Consider the following 19,828-nt stretch of genomic DNA (forward strand, 5'->3'; position numbering starts at 1 on the left):
CTTACCCAGAAATCACTTATGCCCATGTAAGGCAAAAAGTACATTCCTTGAGGTGATGCAGAGACTTCAGTTCTTTGGCGCATGCTCATTGCAAAGCCCGCAAAATGGAGATGGGGGTGGGGAAGAAGAACTCGGAAGTAAGTGTCTAAGGGTTTGGGACTCCATGGGGGGGGGGGTTGTACATATTTCCAGTAGGTTGTAAACCTATTGTTAACCAGACAGCACAGCGTTTATTTGGTATTTCTGAAAGTGAATCATTTCACTTCCAACACCCTCCAGAATTGGTATATGGTGTTTATACTGGCAGATAGGGAAGTTCACTGAAGCCTTCATGTCCAGAGTTTTTATTAGAGTTTCATTAAGTAAACATGACTGATTGAGTCATTGATCAAGTGGCTCAAATCAAATTTCAGGCCCCTCTGCCCCAAGGTGGGATGATAGCATGTGGCTCAAAGCTCCAACCAGAATCACATGGTTGGTTTTTATGGTGTGACCTGCCCCCCATCCTGAATAACCTTGTTAGCATAAATTTATCAGGTGCACTTGAGGGGCCTGCCATGAATAACAGGGGAAAGTCTCCTGTCTCTGGGGAAATTCCTAGGGTTTAGAGGTTCCCTCCCAGGAACCTGACAAAGGTCAGACCTCTCTTTGGGCTGAGGCCAAATTCTTTTTTTTAACGTTTATTTATTTTTGAGACAGAGAGAGACAGAGCATGAACGGGGTAGGGTCAGAGAGAGAGGGAGACACAGAATCTGAAACAGGCTCCAGGCTCTGAGCAGTCAGCACAGAGCCGGACGCGGGGTTCGAACTCACGGACAGTGAGATCGTGACCTGAGCCGAAGTCGGACGCCTAACCGATTGAGTCACCCAGGCGCCCGAGGCCAGATTCTTTATTGCACATAGAGTTACTTGGTTTCATGGTAAGAAGGAACAGCACTGTCAGGAACCACTTTTTTCCCAAGTTTCTTGTGCCGTATATCTGTTTAAAATTTATCACTCTTTTTATCTCCATTTATGTTAGTGGCCTATTTTGAAATAATTAAATCTATTCTTTAATTGAAGACATTTCATAAAGGGTAATAAGGTCTTTTGCCCTCTACTTTAATTTGATCTTATGAAGAGTGTTTGAATAGTAATTTACCAAGGGAGACACATTACAGTCCAATTTGATGTGGTTTGATAGGTGTACTTTATTTTCATCTTATAAAGCTTAGCATGTGGGTACAAGAAGTCTGATTGAAAGGAAGTAAAATCAGTGGAGCAATTAAACATTAACAAGGTGGGGGGCAATTATGCTAAAGTTATGTAAATAGTTTTAGATTATGTATAAGTAATTATGTTTTTCAGAGTAGTTGACAGGGCAAAAATTAGATTGCTTATTCGTTTGAGACTTAATTTTGATTTGTTTTATTTTTAAAGGTCATAATGGTTGTCTCATTTTGAGCCTTCATTTAATTTCTTGCTTGAAGGTTATTACATGATGTAGCATAACTAAATTGAACCTTTTTAATGGTAATACACAACATAAAAAATTGGAATTGGCTTTAGATTTTATATTAAAATGCTCTTTACCATCTTTTGTATGTTAAAGGCATGTCTTTGTGGTAAGAACTAAATTCATTTAAAAATATCTTTTGTGTGCTTTTGCTTATTTCCTAAAGGGATAGTTGATAAGTTAGTTGATAAGCAGACACTTGTCAAAGTAGCAAGTTACATTTTAAATCATCCTCATTTTTTTTAAAGTTTACTTATTGTGAGAGAGCATGTGTTTGCACGTTTGTGCCATCAGGGAGGGGCAGAGAGAGAGATAATTAATCTCAGGCAGGCTCCACACTGACAGTTAGATGCAGGGCTCGAACCCCCACAAACTGGGAGGTCATGACCTGGACTGGAATCAAGAGTTGGGTGCTTAACCAATTGAGCCACCCAGGCACCCCAAATCTTCATTTAAAAAATGTGTTGTACTTATTAAATGCATCTGTGATGATGAGGAAAAAGAATAATTGGTAGATAAATGTATTATAGCATGTATGTAGTTTGATTCTTTTTTTTAAATGTTTATTTATTGTTGATAGACCAAGTACGAACAGGGAAGGGGCAGAGACAGAGGGAGACACAGAATCTGAAGCAGGCTCCAAGGTCTGAGCTGTCAGCACAGAGCCCGACGCAGGGCTAGAACTCATGAACTGTGAGATCATGACCTGAGCCAAAGTCGGATGGATGCTTAAACAACTGAGCCACCCAGGCACCCTGCAGTTTGGTTTTTTTCAATAAATTGTATTATCTCTTTTATTAAGCATGAACTTGGTTTTAAAATTTAAATCTATAAGACTCAGCCATGTAATACACTGAGATTCCATTTCCTTCTTGTATACCTTTTGTGTTCTCTAGAGTTAATAATGATTGCATATCATCATTTGCTTGATTGCTTTTATAAAAATATTTGAATATTCATTTTTCAAGCTTTCTGGCTACTGAGCTATTTTTTGTTAACCTGGTTACTTGATGACTGAACGTAAGCAATCTTGAGCATCTTTCCTTGTTTCCTAGTAATGTCTAAGAATGTTCTGTTCTGAATTAAATAGATTCTTCAATAATCGTTTATAGAGCTGAGGTGATCTGAAACTTTTTTCTGAAAGAAAGGCTGCATTACTAGGTTAAATTAGATTAATTGTGGGTTTCTACATTTGAGTCCAATTAAAGGACATGGATGCAAGTTGTATGACATAGTTAAAAGAGTTAAGAATTTTCAAATCTTTAGGTGATCATATTTTTTCTCTTTAATTAGAATCACATTGTTGCATTATAGTTTTTACTTGATTGATTAGCTTTAACTTTTGATACTGTTGAGGGTATAGTTTTGGTTTACTACTTTTTGGAGGCAAGAGATGGACATCATTCCTGGAAATCTTTCAGACTTTATATATTTGTGCCTTCAATGTAAAAGAAGTACCAATGTATGTACATCATTTATATTGAAGTTTAGTATTGTTAAAATAGTTAACTCTTGTGAGTTTTTGTCTAACACTATTCCATTTTATTATTGGAGGAACAGGTAAGTCTTGTGGGTATAATAACTAAGGGAAACTAACATTTATTACAGGTTTAAGATACAGTTGACATAAAACATGTATATGTTTAAGGTATACAGTATGTTTATTCAACAAGCATATGTTGTAGAATGACCATTGTGTTAACTTTCAAGTATATAAAACGATACTATTAACAATAATCACCATGGTGTTGTTTAGATCCCCAGTACTTAAGTCACCTTATGACTGGAAGTTTGTACCCTTTGACCAATATCTCTCCATATCCTTCAGCTCCTAGGCCATAGTAACCACTACTCTACTCTCTGTTTCTCTGAGTTGGGCTTTTTTACATTTCACATATAACTGAGATCATACAGTATTTAGTATTTATCTTTTCTTTGCTGACTTCTTTCACTTATCATGCATGTCATGTTAATGGCAGGATGCCATCCAAATGGCAGGATTTCCTTCCTTCTCGTGGCTGAAAAACATCCATTGTGTATATGTACCATCTCTTCTTTATCCATTCATCCACTGAGGGACACTTCGATTATTTTCATATCTTGGCGAATGTGAATAATGCTGCAAGGAACATGGAAGTGCAGATACCATTTTGAGATCCTGTTTCCATTTTCTTTGGATCTATATCCAAGAATGGGATTGTTGGATCATGTGGTAGTGCTATTTGTAATTTTTGAAGAATCTCCATAGAGTTTTCCATAGTGGCTGTACCAATTTATATTCCCACCAGCAGTGTACAAGGATTTCCTTTCCTTCGAATCCTTGCCAACACTTAGCTCATGTCTTTCTGATGATAGCCTTTCTAAAAGGTGTGAGGGGATATCTCATTGGGGCTTTGATTTGCATTTTCCTGATGATTAGTGGTTTTGAGCATCATTTTGGTACCTGTTGGCTATATGTATGTTGTCTTTGGAAAAATGTCTATTCAGTTCCTCTGCTGACTTTTTTTGCTGTAGAGTTGTATGAGTTTCTTATATATTTTAAAGAGTAACCCCTATCATACGTGGTTTGCATATACTTTCTTCCATTCCATATGCTGCCTTTTCATCTTGCTAATGATTTTGTAGATGCTTTGGGTTAAGTATGGACTTTAACAATATTAATCCTTCCTATCTGTGAATGTGGTATATCTTTCCATTTGTTTTTTCAGTTTCTTTGATCAGAGTCTTGTGGTTTTCAGTATATAAATCTTTCATCTCCTTGGTTAAATTTGTTCCTATGTATTTTATTATTCTTGATGGTATTTTAACATTTATTTATTTTTGAGGGACAGAGCATGAGCAGGGGAGGGGGAGAGAGAGAGAGAGACACAGGATCCCAAGCAGGCTCCAGGCTCAGAGCTGTTTGTTAGCACAGAGCCAGACACAGGGCTCGAACTCACGAACTACCAGGGTATGACCTGAGCTGAAGTCGGAGGCTCAACTGACTGAGCCACCCAGGCGCCCCTTCTTGATGGTACTTTAAAGGGGATTATTTTATTTGTTTTTTAGTTATTAAACTGTTGTCAACGTGTAGAAATGCAACTGATCTGTGTGTTGGTTTTGTATTCTGCAGCTTCACTGAATTCATGAATTAGTTCTAAAGGCTTTTTAGTAGAGTCTTTGAGATTTTCTATGTGTAAGATTATTTTATGTGCAAAAACAATTTTGCATCTTTCTTTCCGATTTGGATGCCTGTTATTTTTTTATATTTTTCTTACTTGATTGCTTTGATAAGGACTTCCAGTACTATGTCAAAAGGAGTGGTAAGTGGGCATCCTTGTTCCTGATTGTAAAGGAAAAACTTTCAGCCTTTTCATCACTGAATATGATGTCAGATGTGGGCTTATCATATATAGCCTTTATTATGTTGAAGTATGATCCTCCTATATCCAGTTTGTTGAGCATTTTTATCATGAGAGAATGTTTTGTTTTTGTCAAAAGCTTTTTCTGCATCTATTGATGATCATCTGATTTTAATCTGGCATTTGTGTCAGAATAATGCTGCCCTGGTAAAAATGGAAACTAACATTTATTGAACCTATTAAACATACTCTTTCAGTTAATCTTCTCTATGTTGGATAGATGTTAGATACACATTTGTGTTTTGTGTTCTTCATATGTAAAAAGCAGAAGCTAGGTTCTATCTCATAGAATTGCCTTTAGGATTAAATATGAATACATGCAAATAACCTGTAATCCCACCTTGAACATAGTATAAATGCTCAATCCTTGTTAGCAATTATCATTAATATTGTTACTGTTTTTTTATTTTTTGTTGTAATATTTGGGAAGTAAGGCTCAGTAACTCTCTTTAATTGTGACATTAAGTTATAGAACTATAGTGTGAACTAACTACAAACCCTTTTACTCTATTCCCACTCATCTTCCCATGATGCTCTCCAGCAAGGTGAATGATTGGGTCAGGGGTAGCAACACTAGCCTTCTGCCATCCAGTCCAATCCTTTCTGGGCTTCTGACACAATTACGTGTTACCTTCCTCAAAGCAAGGTGTTGTACTTCCTTCTCCCCCTATACATTAAAGATATTTTCATTATTTTTTGTAATTCACTAGCAGTTGGAACATGAGGATCTAAAATAAAATAAGAATGTTCCAAAATAGATTGCAGGGGGGCTGTTTAGGTTTTTCCTTTTTAAAATTTACTCTGACCTTTTAAGTGTTGTATCTGGAAAGTAACTTGATTCTCCAATCCTTCTTTGTTACGGATTAACACCAATCCTTCTTTGTTACGGATTAACAGCGTGTCACTGTGACTGGTCGTTGAATGTGTTTCTTTGTTAAGAGAACTTCTTTTTGTGTGGTTCTAAGAAAATCATTCTGTATTCATGAGTAGGAAAACTCAGTTACCCTTTTTGCATCTCAGCTTTGGATTTGAATACTAGCTTTATTGCTCATTTCCTAATAGCAGTTCCTATGTGCATTAATCAAGCATTTTTAAGGTATATACAACGTACTCAACCCAAGATCAGCATTTACCAAAGTATGTGTTTTATGAAGGTAAAATGTAGTCATTATAGTATAGGAAATTTTGGGTTGAATAAAGTTTTAAATATTTCTTTATTGACTAATCTTCACAAGTTTTTTTTATGTGCATTATAAATCTCCCATCAGGATAATATATTATATGGCCTTTTATAAAACTTAACACACTAGCTCTCCCCCCCCCCCCCTTATTTTTTTTAAGAATATACTTTGAGAGAACTCCATTTGACTACAGACACTTTGGAATGTTAGGTTGATTTTCAACTCAACTGGGAATTCAGGACAAATGACATGCCTAAGCAGCAGATACACAGTTAGAATGTACTGAGCAGAGAACCTCCAGAAAATCAGTAAACGTGGGTTGTGAATGATGTACAAGACCCTGTAAAACAGTTGTCCTCAGGCTTCTTGGTTGTAGGATCCTTAATACATTCTTAGAAATTAAAGGCCAGAGAGGTTTGGGGTTATACCTATTGATAGTTACTGCATTAGAAATTAAAAAAATATTTTACAGTATGTATTCATTTTAATGTAATTTGTTTCATGTAAACATAAGGAGCTTTAAAAAATAACTTTTCTACAAGAAAAGATTATGATGAGAATGACATTGCTTTGTGTTTTTCAAATTTTAATGTCTGGTTTAAAATAGAGTTGAATTCTCATATCTGCATTTTTTTTCTTTAAACATTTATTTATTTTGAGAGAGAGAGCACACGCAAGGATGGGAGGGGCAGAAAAAGAATCCCAGTAGGCTTGCGCTGTCAGCATAGGAGCCAGATGCAGGGCTCGAACCCACAAACCATAAGATCATGACCTGAACCGAAACCAAGACTTGGATGCTTAACCTCCTAGACACCCCCTTATATCTGCTTCTGTATTCAATCTCGGTGCTTGATTGAATGTTTGATTGAATTGCATCAAGCATCCTTTGGAAAGGTCCGTTGTACTCATGAGAGAATTAAGAGTGTAAAGGCAAATGAAACCTTAAATCACTATGAAAATAACTTTGACTTGGCTGATCCCATCAAGAGAGGTTGTAAGTTATTCAGAGTCTCCAGTCCATACTTGTAGAATTGCTGGTGTAGTAAATACAAATGTTAACTAGATTACTTCCTAAGAGCTTGTCCTTTGAATTTGGATTGCATAGATTGGAATTTTGGCTGCACTTCTTGACGTTAACATCCCGTTTCCTAATTCGTTAAGTGGAGTTACTAATAGAACCTACCTTGTAAGATGGTTAGAATTAAATAAACTTAGACCTGTAAAATGGTATAATAAGTACCATGAAATAAATAAATGAAATGTTGCTGTTCATTATTATTTCAAAATTTTAGTTCTGTTATGACACTTTTGTTCACAATTTTCCATTGGTTTGCCAACTCGTTTGAGGTAAAAGCCAAAGCCTTTACTGTGGCTTACAAAGTTGTTTTTTGGGGGGGGGATCTGATTTTTTTGTTACCTCTCACTGTGCTCATATACTTGTTTTGACCTCACATCCCCTCTTCACTGTCTTGTTCATCAAACACCAATCATATCCTTTCTTAGGTCCTTTGTATAGGATTTTTTCTCCATTTAACGTTTATTTCTTCAGATACTGGCATGTTTTGCCCTCCCTCTTCTTTGGGTTTTTATTTTAATGTCACCTCAGCAAAATCTTTGTTTCATTTAACGCTTCCGTGTATGTATATAGGTACACACTGCTTTATTTTTCTGTAGGATTTTTCCTTCCTTCCTTCCTTCCTTCCTTCCTTCCTTCCTTCCTTCCTTCCTTCCTTCCTTCCTTCCTTCCTTCCTTCCTTCCTATTTGAGAGAGTGTGAGTGCAGGAAAGGGAGAGAATGAATCCCAAGCAGAGCCTGACCCAGGGCTCGATCCCACAACTCTGAGATCCTACCCTGAGCTAAAATCAAGAGTTAGACGCTCAACCAACTGAACTGCCTAGCTGCCCGAAGGAGTTTGTTTTCTAATGTACTAGGTATTACTTATTTGTCTCTTTTCTACTAGAATTTAAGCTCCATTAGAGATAGATGGGGTTTTGTGTATTTTTTTATTTTTTGTTTTTTATTTTGGTCTTACTTTTCATTACTGTGTCTTCAATACCTATAATGATGCTAGGTGTGTATTTAGGCACTAAAAAAAAAATTTTTTTTTGAGTGAATCATTATCATTACTGCAAAGAGGAAAGAATGGTTTCCACTTCTCAGAAACGTGTGGTTTCAATAGGACAGTGCCTCTGAAATAAAATGAACATGTAAAGCAGTTAGTTTGGCATTTTGGACACGTAGAAGTACTCATTAGTTGGTAGCTGTTATTGAAGGATAAGCAAAGAAAGAACAGAATTAGACATTTAAGTTAGAAATTACCTGAGTAAAAGAAAACTGCATTTGCATCTCAGGATCTAGGGTAGATACTGTTGAGGGACATATTGAAAAATATAGGTTGGAACTATATTGTGGAGCTTCTTGGATTATTCTGTAGGTAATGAGTTATTGCATAATTCTAAGGCAGACGTGCTGTGATGAAAGTGGTAGATTTGGAAGATGAATCCAATAGTAGTCCTTGAGGTTGATTGGAGACCCTTTTGGTATAAGCTTAACTGGAAATTAAAACCTTAGCAAATTTATAAAAAATAAAACTTTTACAAAATCATAAATTATGCTCAATTATTAATGACCTGAAATTGTACAGTAGTATAAAATGATCATTTGATTACAAGTTGCGTATCTTGAACTATTTATGCAATTGCCAACTTTTAATATATCTTTTCATTTACAACCAAGAGCTTTGATTTAAAATAAACCAAGATGTTTATATTGGTAACTAACTTACTAAATATACTAATATAGGGCAAAGTATGTTTAGTCCTGCAAACATTGGTCAGCCACGAAAGACAACATTATCTCCTGCACAGTTGGATCCTTTTTATACTCAAGGAGATTCTCTGACTTCCGAAGATCACCTCGATGACACTTGGGTAACTGTGTTCGGGTAAGGTTTCTGAATCATTTACCTTTCCAAAAAAACTAAGCACCAAACGCTCCTTAACATTTCATAATAAATATTATCAAATGTCCCCCCCCAAAAAAATATTGCACTGCAAACATGCATGTACCCACCACCTACCTTCTACAGTTGTTAATATTTTACTTCATTTGTTTTATGTTCCATTAATTCATCTTTCTTTGTTGGTACATTTCAGAATAAGTTGCACACATTAGTACAAATCATGCTGACACTTCAGCATGCTATTATTAATTAGTGTTCAGTATTTGTTGATACTTTAAAAAAATTATCTGCTTCTCAGATGTATTTTCTTTAGTGTATTTGCTGGATAACGGAACAGAAATCCTTCTTTAGACTTATGAAGCTCCCTTCTCTCTAGTGGTTATTCTCCCTCAATTGGACTTAACCAGTTTGGAACTAACAAATTGAATTTCATTTGTGTATAGGTGTGTGTGTGTGTGTGTGTGTGTGTGTGTGTGTGTGTGTATGCGTATATGTCACAAGGTTGGTACTTTATAGTCACAGGATATTGTATATTAGTAGACATTATACATGACATTCCTGGATACATTTTGAATAGATTTTTAGATCCAAAAAAGTACTTTAAAGCATTTTGGAGATCATATTGCATCATTTTCATATGAGAAAACTGAGGTGTTAGACTAAGTGATTTATTCAGGGGTTTACATATAGTTATTAGTAAAGTGTCAGCAAAAAACCTTAGGTCTTTTGATTTTTAGGTTGTTACTGTTCATGCCATGCTACATAAGGTTTGCTTCTGAAAGTGTGATAGGTCCTACTGATATTGGACCTTACTATATTTAGTTTTGGGGTAAAAAATATAACAATAACACTTGAGCTTCTTGAAGAAAGAATGCACAGTAAATGTTAGTGCATTTGAATAGACTATGTATATTCAGTTTATTTAAAATTTAAAAATTCAAAAGTAAATGTATAAGAATATACAATGAAAAGTTTTCCTTCCCATTTGTGTCCCAACTACAGTTTTTCTCCCCTTTAAGGCAGTAATTGCCACCTGTTTTTTGTGTAACCTTCCAGAGAGAGTCTATGTGTTATTGATTCTGTTTAGGTAAAAAAGCAAGATCATTGCTTTCCTTTATTCCCAGAAAGCCCATGCATAGCTCATAGCAATTGGATGGCTTCTTGACTTTTTTCTTTTTTTGTGTGTGTTTAAATTTTCATACTCTCTCACAACGTGACTATGTTTTTGAATTTGGGTGTCCCATCCCAAGTCTGTCAGGCTCAGTAATGTGTCACTTTTAAGATTCCGTAATAATTGGATAAATTACTTGAATATCTTCTGCTAGTCTTTTTCTTCATTTTTAAGATACACACTTTTCCACCTATTAACTTTCTGTTGGTTTTATGTTTTAGTAACCCTCTGTATGAGTTTGATTGCGAGAACTGCAATGTTTTCTTCTAAGAGATAAAGTATTTTATTTTGACTGTTTATAGGATAGTACATCTAAAATATATATGTTCTTTGATAATTTAACTTTTTCCTACTGACTCAAGGTCATCATTATATATCATTCGTTGTTTTGGGGTGGTTCTTTTATAGGGTATTGAAATGTTTCCACTCAAAGTGGTCGTAGAGTCTTAGAATTACATTTTATTTTTCAAGTACCTCCCCTCTCTTGGAACCATTATTTCTCTTTCATTTTTATTTTCTTCAGCTCTTCTTTGTAGGCACTTTGCCTCATTTGTTGCTTTTCTTTGAGGTTAGAAATTTTATATCCAAACATACATAAAATAAAATTTCAGTCCTGAATGCAAGCTCTCGATAACTAAAGCTACTGGTTAAGGAAACTCCAGATTTTCAACTTAAAATAGCTTCATTGTTTGGACTATAAAAGTAATAATACCTCATAAAATATTTTTTAAACCATAAGGAACTTTATAAAGAAGAAAAGAAAAATCACTTAAAAATTTTCAGAGATATATGGCTATTAAAATCTTGGTAACCACCCTTTTAAATGTTTCTATACTAATGATGCTGGTATTGATTTTCATTTTTGATTTAGAACTAAACTTCTGAATTTTCAGTTGGTACTCAGTGTGTAAATAATATGACCATATAATTTAAAATTCTTTTCCTTTTAATAGCTGTAGTATACCTAAGTATTTCACATACACACATAGACACACGCATATATGCCCTCGTAGAATAAATTATATACATAGCTGTGACATGATAATTCTTTTCTAAGAGTGTGATAATGGCAGTGAGAGTGGAATTTTAGAGATTTCATATGTGGAATCTGGGGATGGGGAAGAATGACTGAGTCAAAACTAATTTTAACATATTTGCTTTCGAGTAATGGGCAATGATATATTTAGCTGATACAGAGGAAAACAGAATGATCAGGGATCTCCTATTAATATTCTAGTCCATTGGGGGAAACTTATCTTGAAATATTTATACGTAGGGTAATTTGCATTTGTATTTATTATGGAAGTTGACTGTTTGGCCAACTCTTTTTTCAGGTTTCCTCAAGCATCTGCTTCCTATATATTATTACAATTTGCACAGTATGGGAATATCTTAAAACATGTGGTAAGGCTTACTTCTTTTCAGTTCAAGATTTAGTGTGAAGAAAGAGAAGCTGTGAATTGAGGGAGACTTTGCTCCTGAATATTGTCTGCATTTTTCCAAACTTAAAAGTTTTTCTTTCTTTTTTTAAGTTTTCATTGAATATGTCTGTTAGAGTCTAGAAGGCTAGAGGTTGCATAGTAGTTAATAAAAGGGATAAAGAGAGAAGATAAGAGAGCGAGAATTTCATGCTCCCCCCCCTTTCCTTAAATGCTTCATAGTCTCTTAACAAAAATTACACCAAATATTATATAACTGTCTTCCAGTATCCGCTTGTTTTATTGGAGATGAAAGAAAAGAGAAGTTCCTTATTTACAGAGTTCATAGGGCTTTTTTAGCTTGTAGAGAGCTTTTTAAAAACAAGTATCTTACCTTGTCTTACCTATAACAAGTTATAAATAACAAATCTTTTTTCTGTTATCAGGGATTGACTTAATTCCTACAGAAATAATATTGATGAATACAGTTTTTAACAATTTCATAGCAAGGGTTAGTAAGATCTTTTTATAAGAAACAATTATCTTTTGAGAATTACTTTCAGAGAATTTTTGCCACGTATTCTTTATATTGGAGAATTGAGAGGTAGAAATTATTGAAACTGTTTAATAGGATTTTTGTTGAATCCTAGCATTCAGTTTGTTATGGGGCATCAAATAAAAAGTAGAAGCATATATATCTTCTTATCTCTGTATTTCCTAATAAAATTCATGGTTAGGTTTTATATATTTTATGTTTTAAGGGACAACTTCATTCTTTGCAGATGTCTAACACAGGAAATTGGATGCATATTCGTTATCAATCTAAACTGCAGGCTCGGAAAGCCTTAAGCAAAGATGGGAGGATTTTTGGAGAGTCCATCATGATTGGTGTAAAACCATGTATAGATAAAGTAAGTTATTGCTGATGTAAGGAAAATGGCTTCATCTGTATGAAGAGTACAAGTCTAAGTATAGACATTGACAGTTATGTCACTTTGCTTCTCTGTGCCCCTTTTTCTTACTTCGTAAAATATGATGTTATAATATTGTTTTCATGGGAAGCCAAATTTTTAGTCATGGGACTTTAGAATTTAGAGGTAATCCATCCTGACTCCTTCATTTTATAGATAAAGAGGCCAACGGGACTTGGGTAACTTATCTAGAGTTGTTAAAGGTAAGATCTAGATTTTAGGTCTCCTAACTTCTAGCTCATTCTCCTGTGCAAAAGCAACATAAAAATCTTTAAATACTTCAAAGGAATGCTGCTCTTTCAAAATGAAATACTTCACATGAATGGTAACAGGGTTAACTATTTAATGGCTGAAACTTTTTAGTCATTTTTATTTTAAAATGTTTAAAAACTATTATATGCCTATAAATAATACTGAGAACAATTTATACTTCATGGCTTGTAAAGTCATCATAATTGTTCTTAAGTAATTATACATGAACTTCTGTCTACCAGGCACTGTGCTCATATATACACATTAATGCGCAAAGCAGGTCCAGCTCCTGTTCTTCAAATATGTGGTTACTTTAGAGTTCTGTAATTATTATATTATGCTGTAACAGATGTTTGTAGAGGCCAGAGGAGAATCTGGGGTTCCTGGCTACTAAGTAGCACTGGAATTTCATGCCCTACTTCCCCCAGGATTTCCCCAAGAATCTTCTTTTTTCTCCCTTGAGGGTTTTTCATAGTATTTTAAAGGAGATTTTTACTCTTGTGAGTCTCTAGTCATCTTGAGGATGTTTGAGATCACTGAAGTGAGCTTTCTGGTTGAGCATTAGATCTCAAATACTAGCTAAGAAGCATGTATTGCTTTATCAAGCCTAAAATTGTTTGGAAGTTTAATTAGATCAAATAAAGTGTGCCTCTTTCAATAAATTTTTCTTTTTAAGTAGGGTGTAATAGTGGATAATAGCATATTATGTTTGTAAACAGAGAAGTTCTTTACCTTTCTTTCTCCAGAGTGTTATGGAAAACCATGACAGGTGTGCTTTGTCATCTCCACCTCTAGCCTTTACACCACCAATCAAAACTGTAGGCACACCAACCCAGCCTGGAAGTGCTCCTAGGATTTCTACCATGAGACCTCTTGCTACAGCATACAAAGCTTCTACTAGTGACTATCAGGTATTTTAAGAATTAGATAAAGATAAACTTGAAAAAGTGAAATGCATCGCATGTTTAACCATTGGATTGATTTGTGTGCCATTAAATATTTCTTATGTGATTGCCTTGATGAAATCCCTATAAATTTGCATTCTTAAATTCCTTATTTTAAAAATTATAGTTTTGGCCAATTGAAAACTTACCTTGGATTTTAAAAAAATTTTGCCATTATTTAAAACATTTTGAGAGTTTTAGTTTTTTCTAAGTTATACTTGCATACATTAAAGTTTCTCTTATGAACATCTCTGGTGTGAGGGAATATTAAAAAACTTGTTGAACTGATGACTAAATCTGATGGTCTCACAAATGAAGAACCTCACTCATGTTGGAGTAGCTGTGGTTATCAAAGAGACCATTGACCAGCTCCCACTGTTTCTCGTTTCAAAAAAGTTTAAAGGGAAAGTTCATTATATTCATTGAAGAATGATAGAAGTATTATGACTCTCATTCAGTATGTTACTGTCTCCTACTTAATTAATCAGGTTCTGAACTTGCCTAGTCACAGACACAGGTCCTGAAACAGCAAATAAAACATTTTTAATTTAGTAAGAGAGTGACAATTTAGTCTTTTGATTTCCCCTGAAATTTGGAGACTAGGACTGGATTTTTCATTAAGGTTTTCTTTTAACCAGTCCTGTCTGTTTTATAGTAGGCTCCATGCCTGGTGTGGGGCTTGAACTCATGTCCCTGAGATCAAGAGTCAGATGCTCTGCTGACTGAGCTAGCCAGGCACCCCTAAGGATTTTAAAACCCTCATCTCTTGTAGCTTTTGTATTGTTTGTTCAGTTTTCTGATATAAGGAGAAGATATAATTTGTCTTGCCAAAGGAATAGGATTTTGTGCTTTAAAGCATAAAGTTGTTCTAACTAAATCCCTGTCTTCTTCTTTAAATATACAATTCGGTACCACAAATGCATTTAACTGTTTGGCTCTTTTAAATTAGCCATTAACTCTAGAATTGACATGATACTTAAGAAACTATAGCCTAACAATTGTGTGTGCTTTTTTAATAGGTTATTTCTGACAGACAGACGCCAAAAAAAGATGAAAGTCTTGTATCCAAAGCAATGGAGTACATGTTCGGCTGGTAGTATAGTAAGAGCTGAGAATCACCTACCACGGAGGAGGCTGCTACACTAAAACAGAGTTAGCCCAGTACTGCCAGCTTGCCTTTGGTTAGTTATATAACCACTCTTGGCAGTGCTGAATCGCTCTCTCTCACTTTCTTAGAAGCCTTTTTTCTTTAAGGATACAGCGTATTTGTAGCTTGCACTTTAAAAGATGATTGAGATACGTTTTAAAGAAAACAAAAAAATCCCTGTAAATAGGATTTTGTGCTTTCTGTGTTAGTGCATGCTTTAAGCACAAAAAACTCAGCATTGATTACTGTAAATTGTATAATTGAATTTGTGGTGAGGTTTTGTAGTCTTCATGAGTTGGTGGGGTGAATTTCATGAAGGGTAAACTATACAACTCCTAACAATACACAAAGATTATAATCAACCAATTTGAATTATGGTTTTTTAATTTAGATAGTATTTAATATTTTAATTATCCTTGTTTATATATGTCCTGTCATGGATTGTCATCTTTCAGTATTCTAAAGTCAAAAGTCTTTTTAAAAACCTACTGAAGTTTCGTGATAATAAACTTTGTCAATTCTATATATTAAACATTTTTTGAAAGTGATTTGTTATTAACTATTTAAAAAAATTTGAAGTGTCTGCTGAAATAGAGAAAATACATCATGAATCTCCACATACTGTAATCTAGCTTTAATAACCATATAACCATAAGTATTTTGCCATAGTGGTTTCTTCTCTCTCCCTTTTGTTTAAAGCATATCTCAGATGTGATGTCATTTTAATCTAAGTACTTGAGGATATATCAAAAAAAGAACATTCCCACTTGTAATTACAGTAAGTTTCTTAATATCTAATATATAGCCCATTAAAAAATTTCCCAGTTATCTCCAAAATATATTTATGGTTGGTTAGTACAAATCACTATCTAGAGTAGGTGTACATGATATATTTGATTATTTTGTCTTTTAAGTATCTTGAAATCTAAATTAGCTCCTGCTCTCTTTCCACCGTGACTTCTTGAAGGAATTGTGAGAGTTGCCTACAGTGTCTCATAGACTGAATGTGGTCAGTTGCTTTTTTTGTTTAACTTGTTCTGTCATTAATCCCATATCCTAAAAGTTGGATCTAGGGAAGATTAATTAGATTCTGATTTCTTTTTTTTCTTTTTTGAGCAACAATACTTGATAGTATAGTGCACTTTATATTTAATCAAGAGACATTTAATCTGGTTGTCCCACTTTTACTGAGGCTCAAATTGGTCATTGGACACATGGGTAGAAGCCCAGCACCTTGTTGGAAAATTCCTCATAACGTTCTTGCATTATGTTTTTGAAAGCATACATTAGTGATATTTGCCTGAATAAGTTATTTCATTAAGGTTTGCAAAATGATTTTCCAAATCTATTATTTCTGTTGCATTTATTACCTGGAATTCTTTTATATATAAAAACTTTGGGGGCGCCTGGGTGGCGCAGTCGGTTAAGCGTCCGACTTCAGCCAGGTCACGATCTCGCGGTCCGTGAGTTCGAGCCCCGCATCAGGTTCTGGGCTGATGGCTCGGAGCCTGGAGCCTGTTTCCGATTCTGTGTCTCCCTGTCTCTCTGCCCCTCACCCGTTCATGCTCTGTCTCTCTCTGTCCCAAAAATAAATAAACGTTGAAAAAAAAAAAAAAACCAAAACTTTGCTCCACCCACTAGGGCTATTTTGTAACATGGAATATATTCATACCAAAATGGCAGGATAAATATTTGATCCTTTTCCTTTGTTATTTTTCAGAATAACTGTTGGTGCACTGGAAACATTAATTGGTGTCCAGTGAGTTAAAAAAAATGTTTTTCTCTGCAGTATCACTATGCACTTAGAACGTTTTTTTGTTTTTTTGTTTTAAATTCATTGTGTTAGTCACTTGGTGTCATTAGTCTTTTGTTCAAATTATCACCCTTGGCCAGTGAGAACCTCATTAAGCTGGCTCTTGAGTGAAAAGGCCTTTAATTGAAATAGTATTTCACCATAGTATAGGTATCTAGGTAATCAGCATCTCTTTATCTTCAATACTTCTTGATAAAGAATAACTAAAATAACACGTTGTATGGAAAGTATTGATATGCCTTTTAAACCACAGCAAACTACCATTAAAGATTTGTTTAGTTCTCTGAGGTGAAGTGTGATACTAAGGACTGTACTGGCCTGGTGAAAATCCATTTATCGTTATAGAGCATTTTTATTCTGATGCTTACATATTGAAGTCTTTCTATTCCAACTTAAAATAGGATTTTATTTTGTATCTTCTAACATACAGAACTCAGTTATTCAAAGTAGAACTGTGGCTACTAGATCCCATTAAACCCTAGCATTTGTATTTGAGTTTTATACATTTTTGTAAAAGGATTATACTTTTTGTTTCTTTTGAGAGGTCATTTTATTTCTGTAGACCTTCGTGGAGCATGAAGTTTGCTTTTTGACTAAAAGTACTTGTTTGCTATGTTTGGGTTTGTGTTTTTATCCAGTGTTTTATCTTACTTGTCTTTATCTCCATCACATCATTTACTTAAAAAGAGCCAGGAAACCTATAAATCTATCAGACCAACACATCTATGACATAAACTTACACAATGTTACATGCCAATTATATCTCATTTTAAAAAGTATATAAAATAATAAAACAAAAAACAAACTGAACAGAAAACAGCTAGGAAAATCTAAGAAAGCAAACTCCCATACTTTTCAATGCTACAAAACACAACAGAATTGGGAACTGAGAAAGCTAGAAAAGTTACCCTGAACCAAGCCTCTTCCTAAAAGTTCAGAAAAGCTGATTTCACACAAAAATAAGTAACAAAAAACTATAGTCATGCAAAGTTGTTATACAAAATAAGAGGATAAGGAACAAAGTATCATATAGACATTGGAAGCACACCAGAAAGGCATGCCCATAATAGATCAAAACTATGATCTGGTTATTTAAAAATGACTTCTAAGATGTTTTGGGGTACCTGAGTGGCTCAGTTGGTTAAGTGTCCGATGTCAGCTCAGTTCATGATCTCGCGGTCCGAGTATTCAAGCCCCGCGTAGGGCTCTGTGCTGACAGCTCAGAGCCTGGAGCCTGCTTTAGATTCTGTGTCTCCCTCTCTGCCCTCCCCTGCTCACATTGTCTCTCTCTCTTACTCTCTCTCTCAAAAATGAATAAATGTCAAAAAAGTTTTTTAAATGACTTCTATCATTTGAAAGTGATCCGAAGTGTGAAAGAATACCAATAATCAGAATTTTTAAAATTTGGGAAAGTACTAGAAATAAAAGGAAGAGAATAATTTGGAAATGAAGACTAGACTAAACACAAAAGCAGGTAATGCCTTATGGGAACTAGAATGTCAAAAAGTAGGATGGCCTTAGAAATCAGAAAAGATATAAAAAGGATTTGTGGGAAAATGACGAATTAAAAATTTATTTTAAAACATAATTCTATAATGAAATATATATAATATATAATAAATATATACACATATATGTATGTATATATGTATATATATATGTGTGTGTATATATATATATATATATATATATATATATAACAAATTACATGAAGAATACTTTGCTAAAAAAAATACTTGGAGCTACATATTGAAAGAAAACCCTGCCTACCTGAGAATGTTCTCCTATGTAAAAACTTCTCATTTGGCTTTAGACAAACAGCAAGTGACTTAGAAGAGCAAAACTTATATGGCACTATGCCAGGAGCAAATACTACATTTAAGATACTTGGGAGGAAAAATATGAACAAAATATTTTATTTCTAAAAAAACTGATTTTGAAGTGTAAAAATTACTTCTTACATATCAGTTTGCAGGAATTCAGGAAACATGTTTTCCTTGAGTGCTTCCTGGGAAATGGACCACAGAATGTGCTCAGATGAGCTAAATAACTGGAAAGCTGTTGACACAAAGTCTTTGGTGAGCATTAAACTTGACATCACATCATGACCAAAGTGCTGACCAGGTTCATTGCTTGAAGCTTAATCCGCTGGGTGGATTTTCCCTCATTACTTTTAAGTCCTCTCTGTGTCTAATATGGCATCAGTCAGTGTGGTTGGCCTACAGCAAGCTGATCCTTCTGTGAACAAAGCCTGGATTTCCTTTCCCTTATTGGCTGATGGTAGTGAACTCCAATTAAGTCATAGATTGTGAAAGGGAGAGGTGTTAGTACCTTGGAGGTAAGTGATTTAGAGTTCTGGGCCATTTTTTCTTGAAACTTGGGAGCCTGTGGACCTGCTTGGGAGCCATCCTGAATGTACCATGGATTATTACCATGCTGGCCAGGCTGGTGGCTTGGTGAATCTGACAGTACTGAGCTTTTGTGATGGGCAGCTTTGGTGACATGGTTGATATACTATGTAACTGATTAGTTACTAAGTCACTTGGTGTGGTACCCTCTCACTGTGGCCCCACTAAAACTTAGGAATAGGTTAAAGCATTGTCCCCATGTATTTTGTGTTGTCTCAAAAATCCAGAAGGCTGCCGAGTGCTGTAGCTTTTTTAGTGGTAGTAGGAGCAAGATACAATAATTTATTCTTTGGAGAGAGATGTCTCAGCATGCCCCAGTGGTAGAACTTCATAACTTCACCAGTGTAGTAGAACTGAGTTTTTGTGATTTACCTCCTACCAACTGGCATACATTTGTCTTTAGGGGATGTCTTGAGTATTTGCCACTTACCTTCTTGCAGGTTTAGTGAACATGATGCCATCAATGCACACTATTTGAATAATCAAGAGTTCTCTGACTGGAAGACAGATTTGCCCACTGTTAGACAGGGGTGGGCCAGGGCTCCATTTATCACCAGACCTTATGGCCTCATGCTAACAGGAATCATGAGAACATCTGGGTTCATCAGTGTCACCCTATGACCTTGTATCAGCCCCTAAAATCTCTGGATATTTCTCTTTGGTGC

The 19,828-nt window shown here is 35.0% G+C and overlaps 1 protein-coding gene across 6 annotated transcripts in view; it reads left to right on the forward strand.

Moving 5' to 3' along the window:
* Positions 1-18,833, forward strand: part of NUP35 (nucleoporin 35) — a 44,824-nt gene extending 25,991 nt beyond the window's left edge. For 3 of the 6 annotated variants that reach the window (XM_045034110.1, XM_045034108.1, XM_045034109.1), the window contains exons 5-9: positions 8,880-9,021; positions 11,545-11,614; positions 12,390-12,539; positions 13,598-13,762; positions 14,815-15,474. In XM_045034110.1, the coding sequence (XP_044890045.1) occupies positions 8,880-9,021; positions 11,545-11,614; positions 12,390-12,539; positions 13,598-13,762; positions 14,815-14,892 (605 nt within the window). In that variant the 3' untranslated portion in view covers positions 14,893-15,474. Of the gene's footprint in view, positions 1-8,879; positions 9,022-11,544; positions 11,615-12,389; positions 12,540-13,597; positions 13,763-14,814; positions 15,475-15,641; positions 15,721-18,723 lie in introns of those variants that run through there. The other 3 variants (XR_006583395.1, XR_006583394.1, XM_003990924.4) reach the window with 3 other exon arrangements.
* Positions 18,834-19,828: the final 995 nt, after the last annotated feature.

This window comes from Felis catus, chromosome C1 (assembly GCF_018350175.1).
Source record: "Felis catus isolate Fca126 chromosome C1, F.catus_Fca126_mat1.0, whole genome shotgun sequence".
NCBI lineage: Eukaryota > Metazoa > Chordata > Mammalia > Carnivora > Felidae > Felis > Felis catus.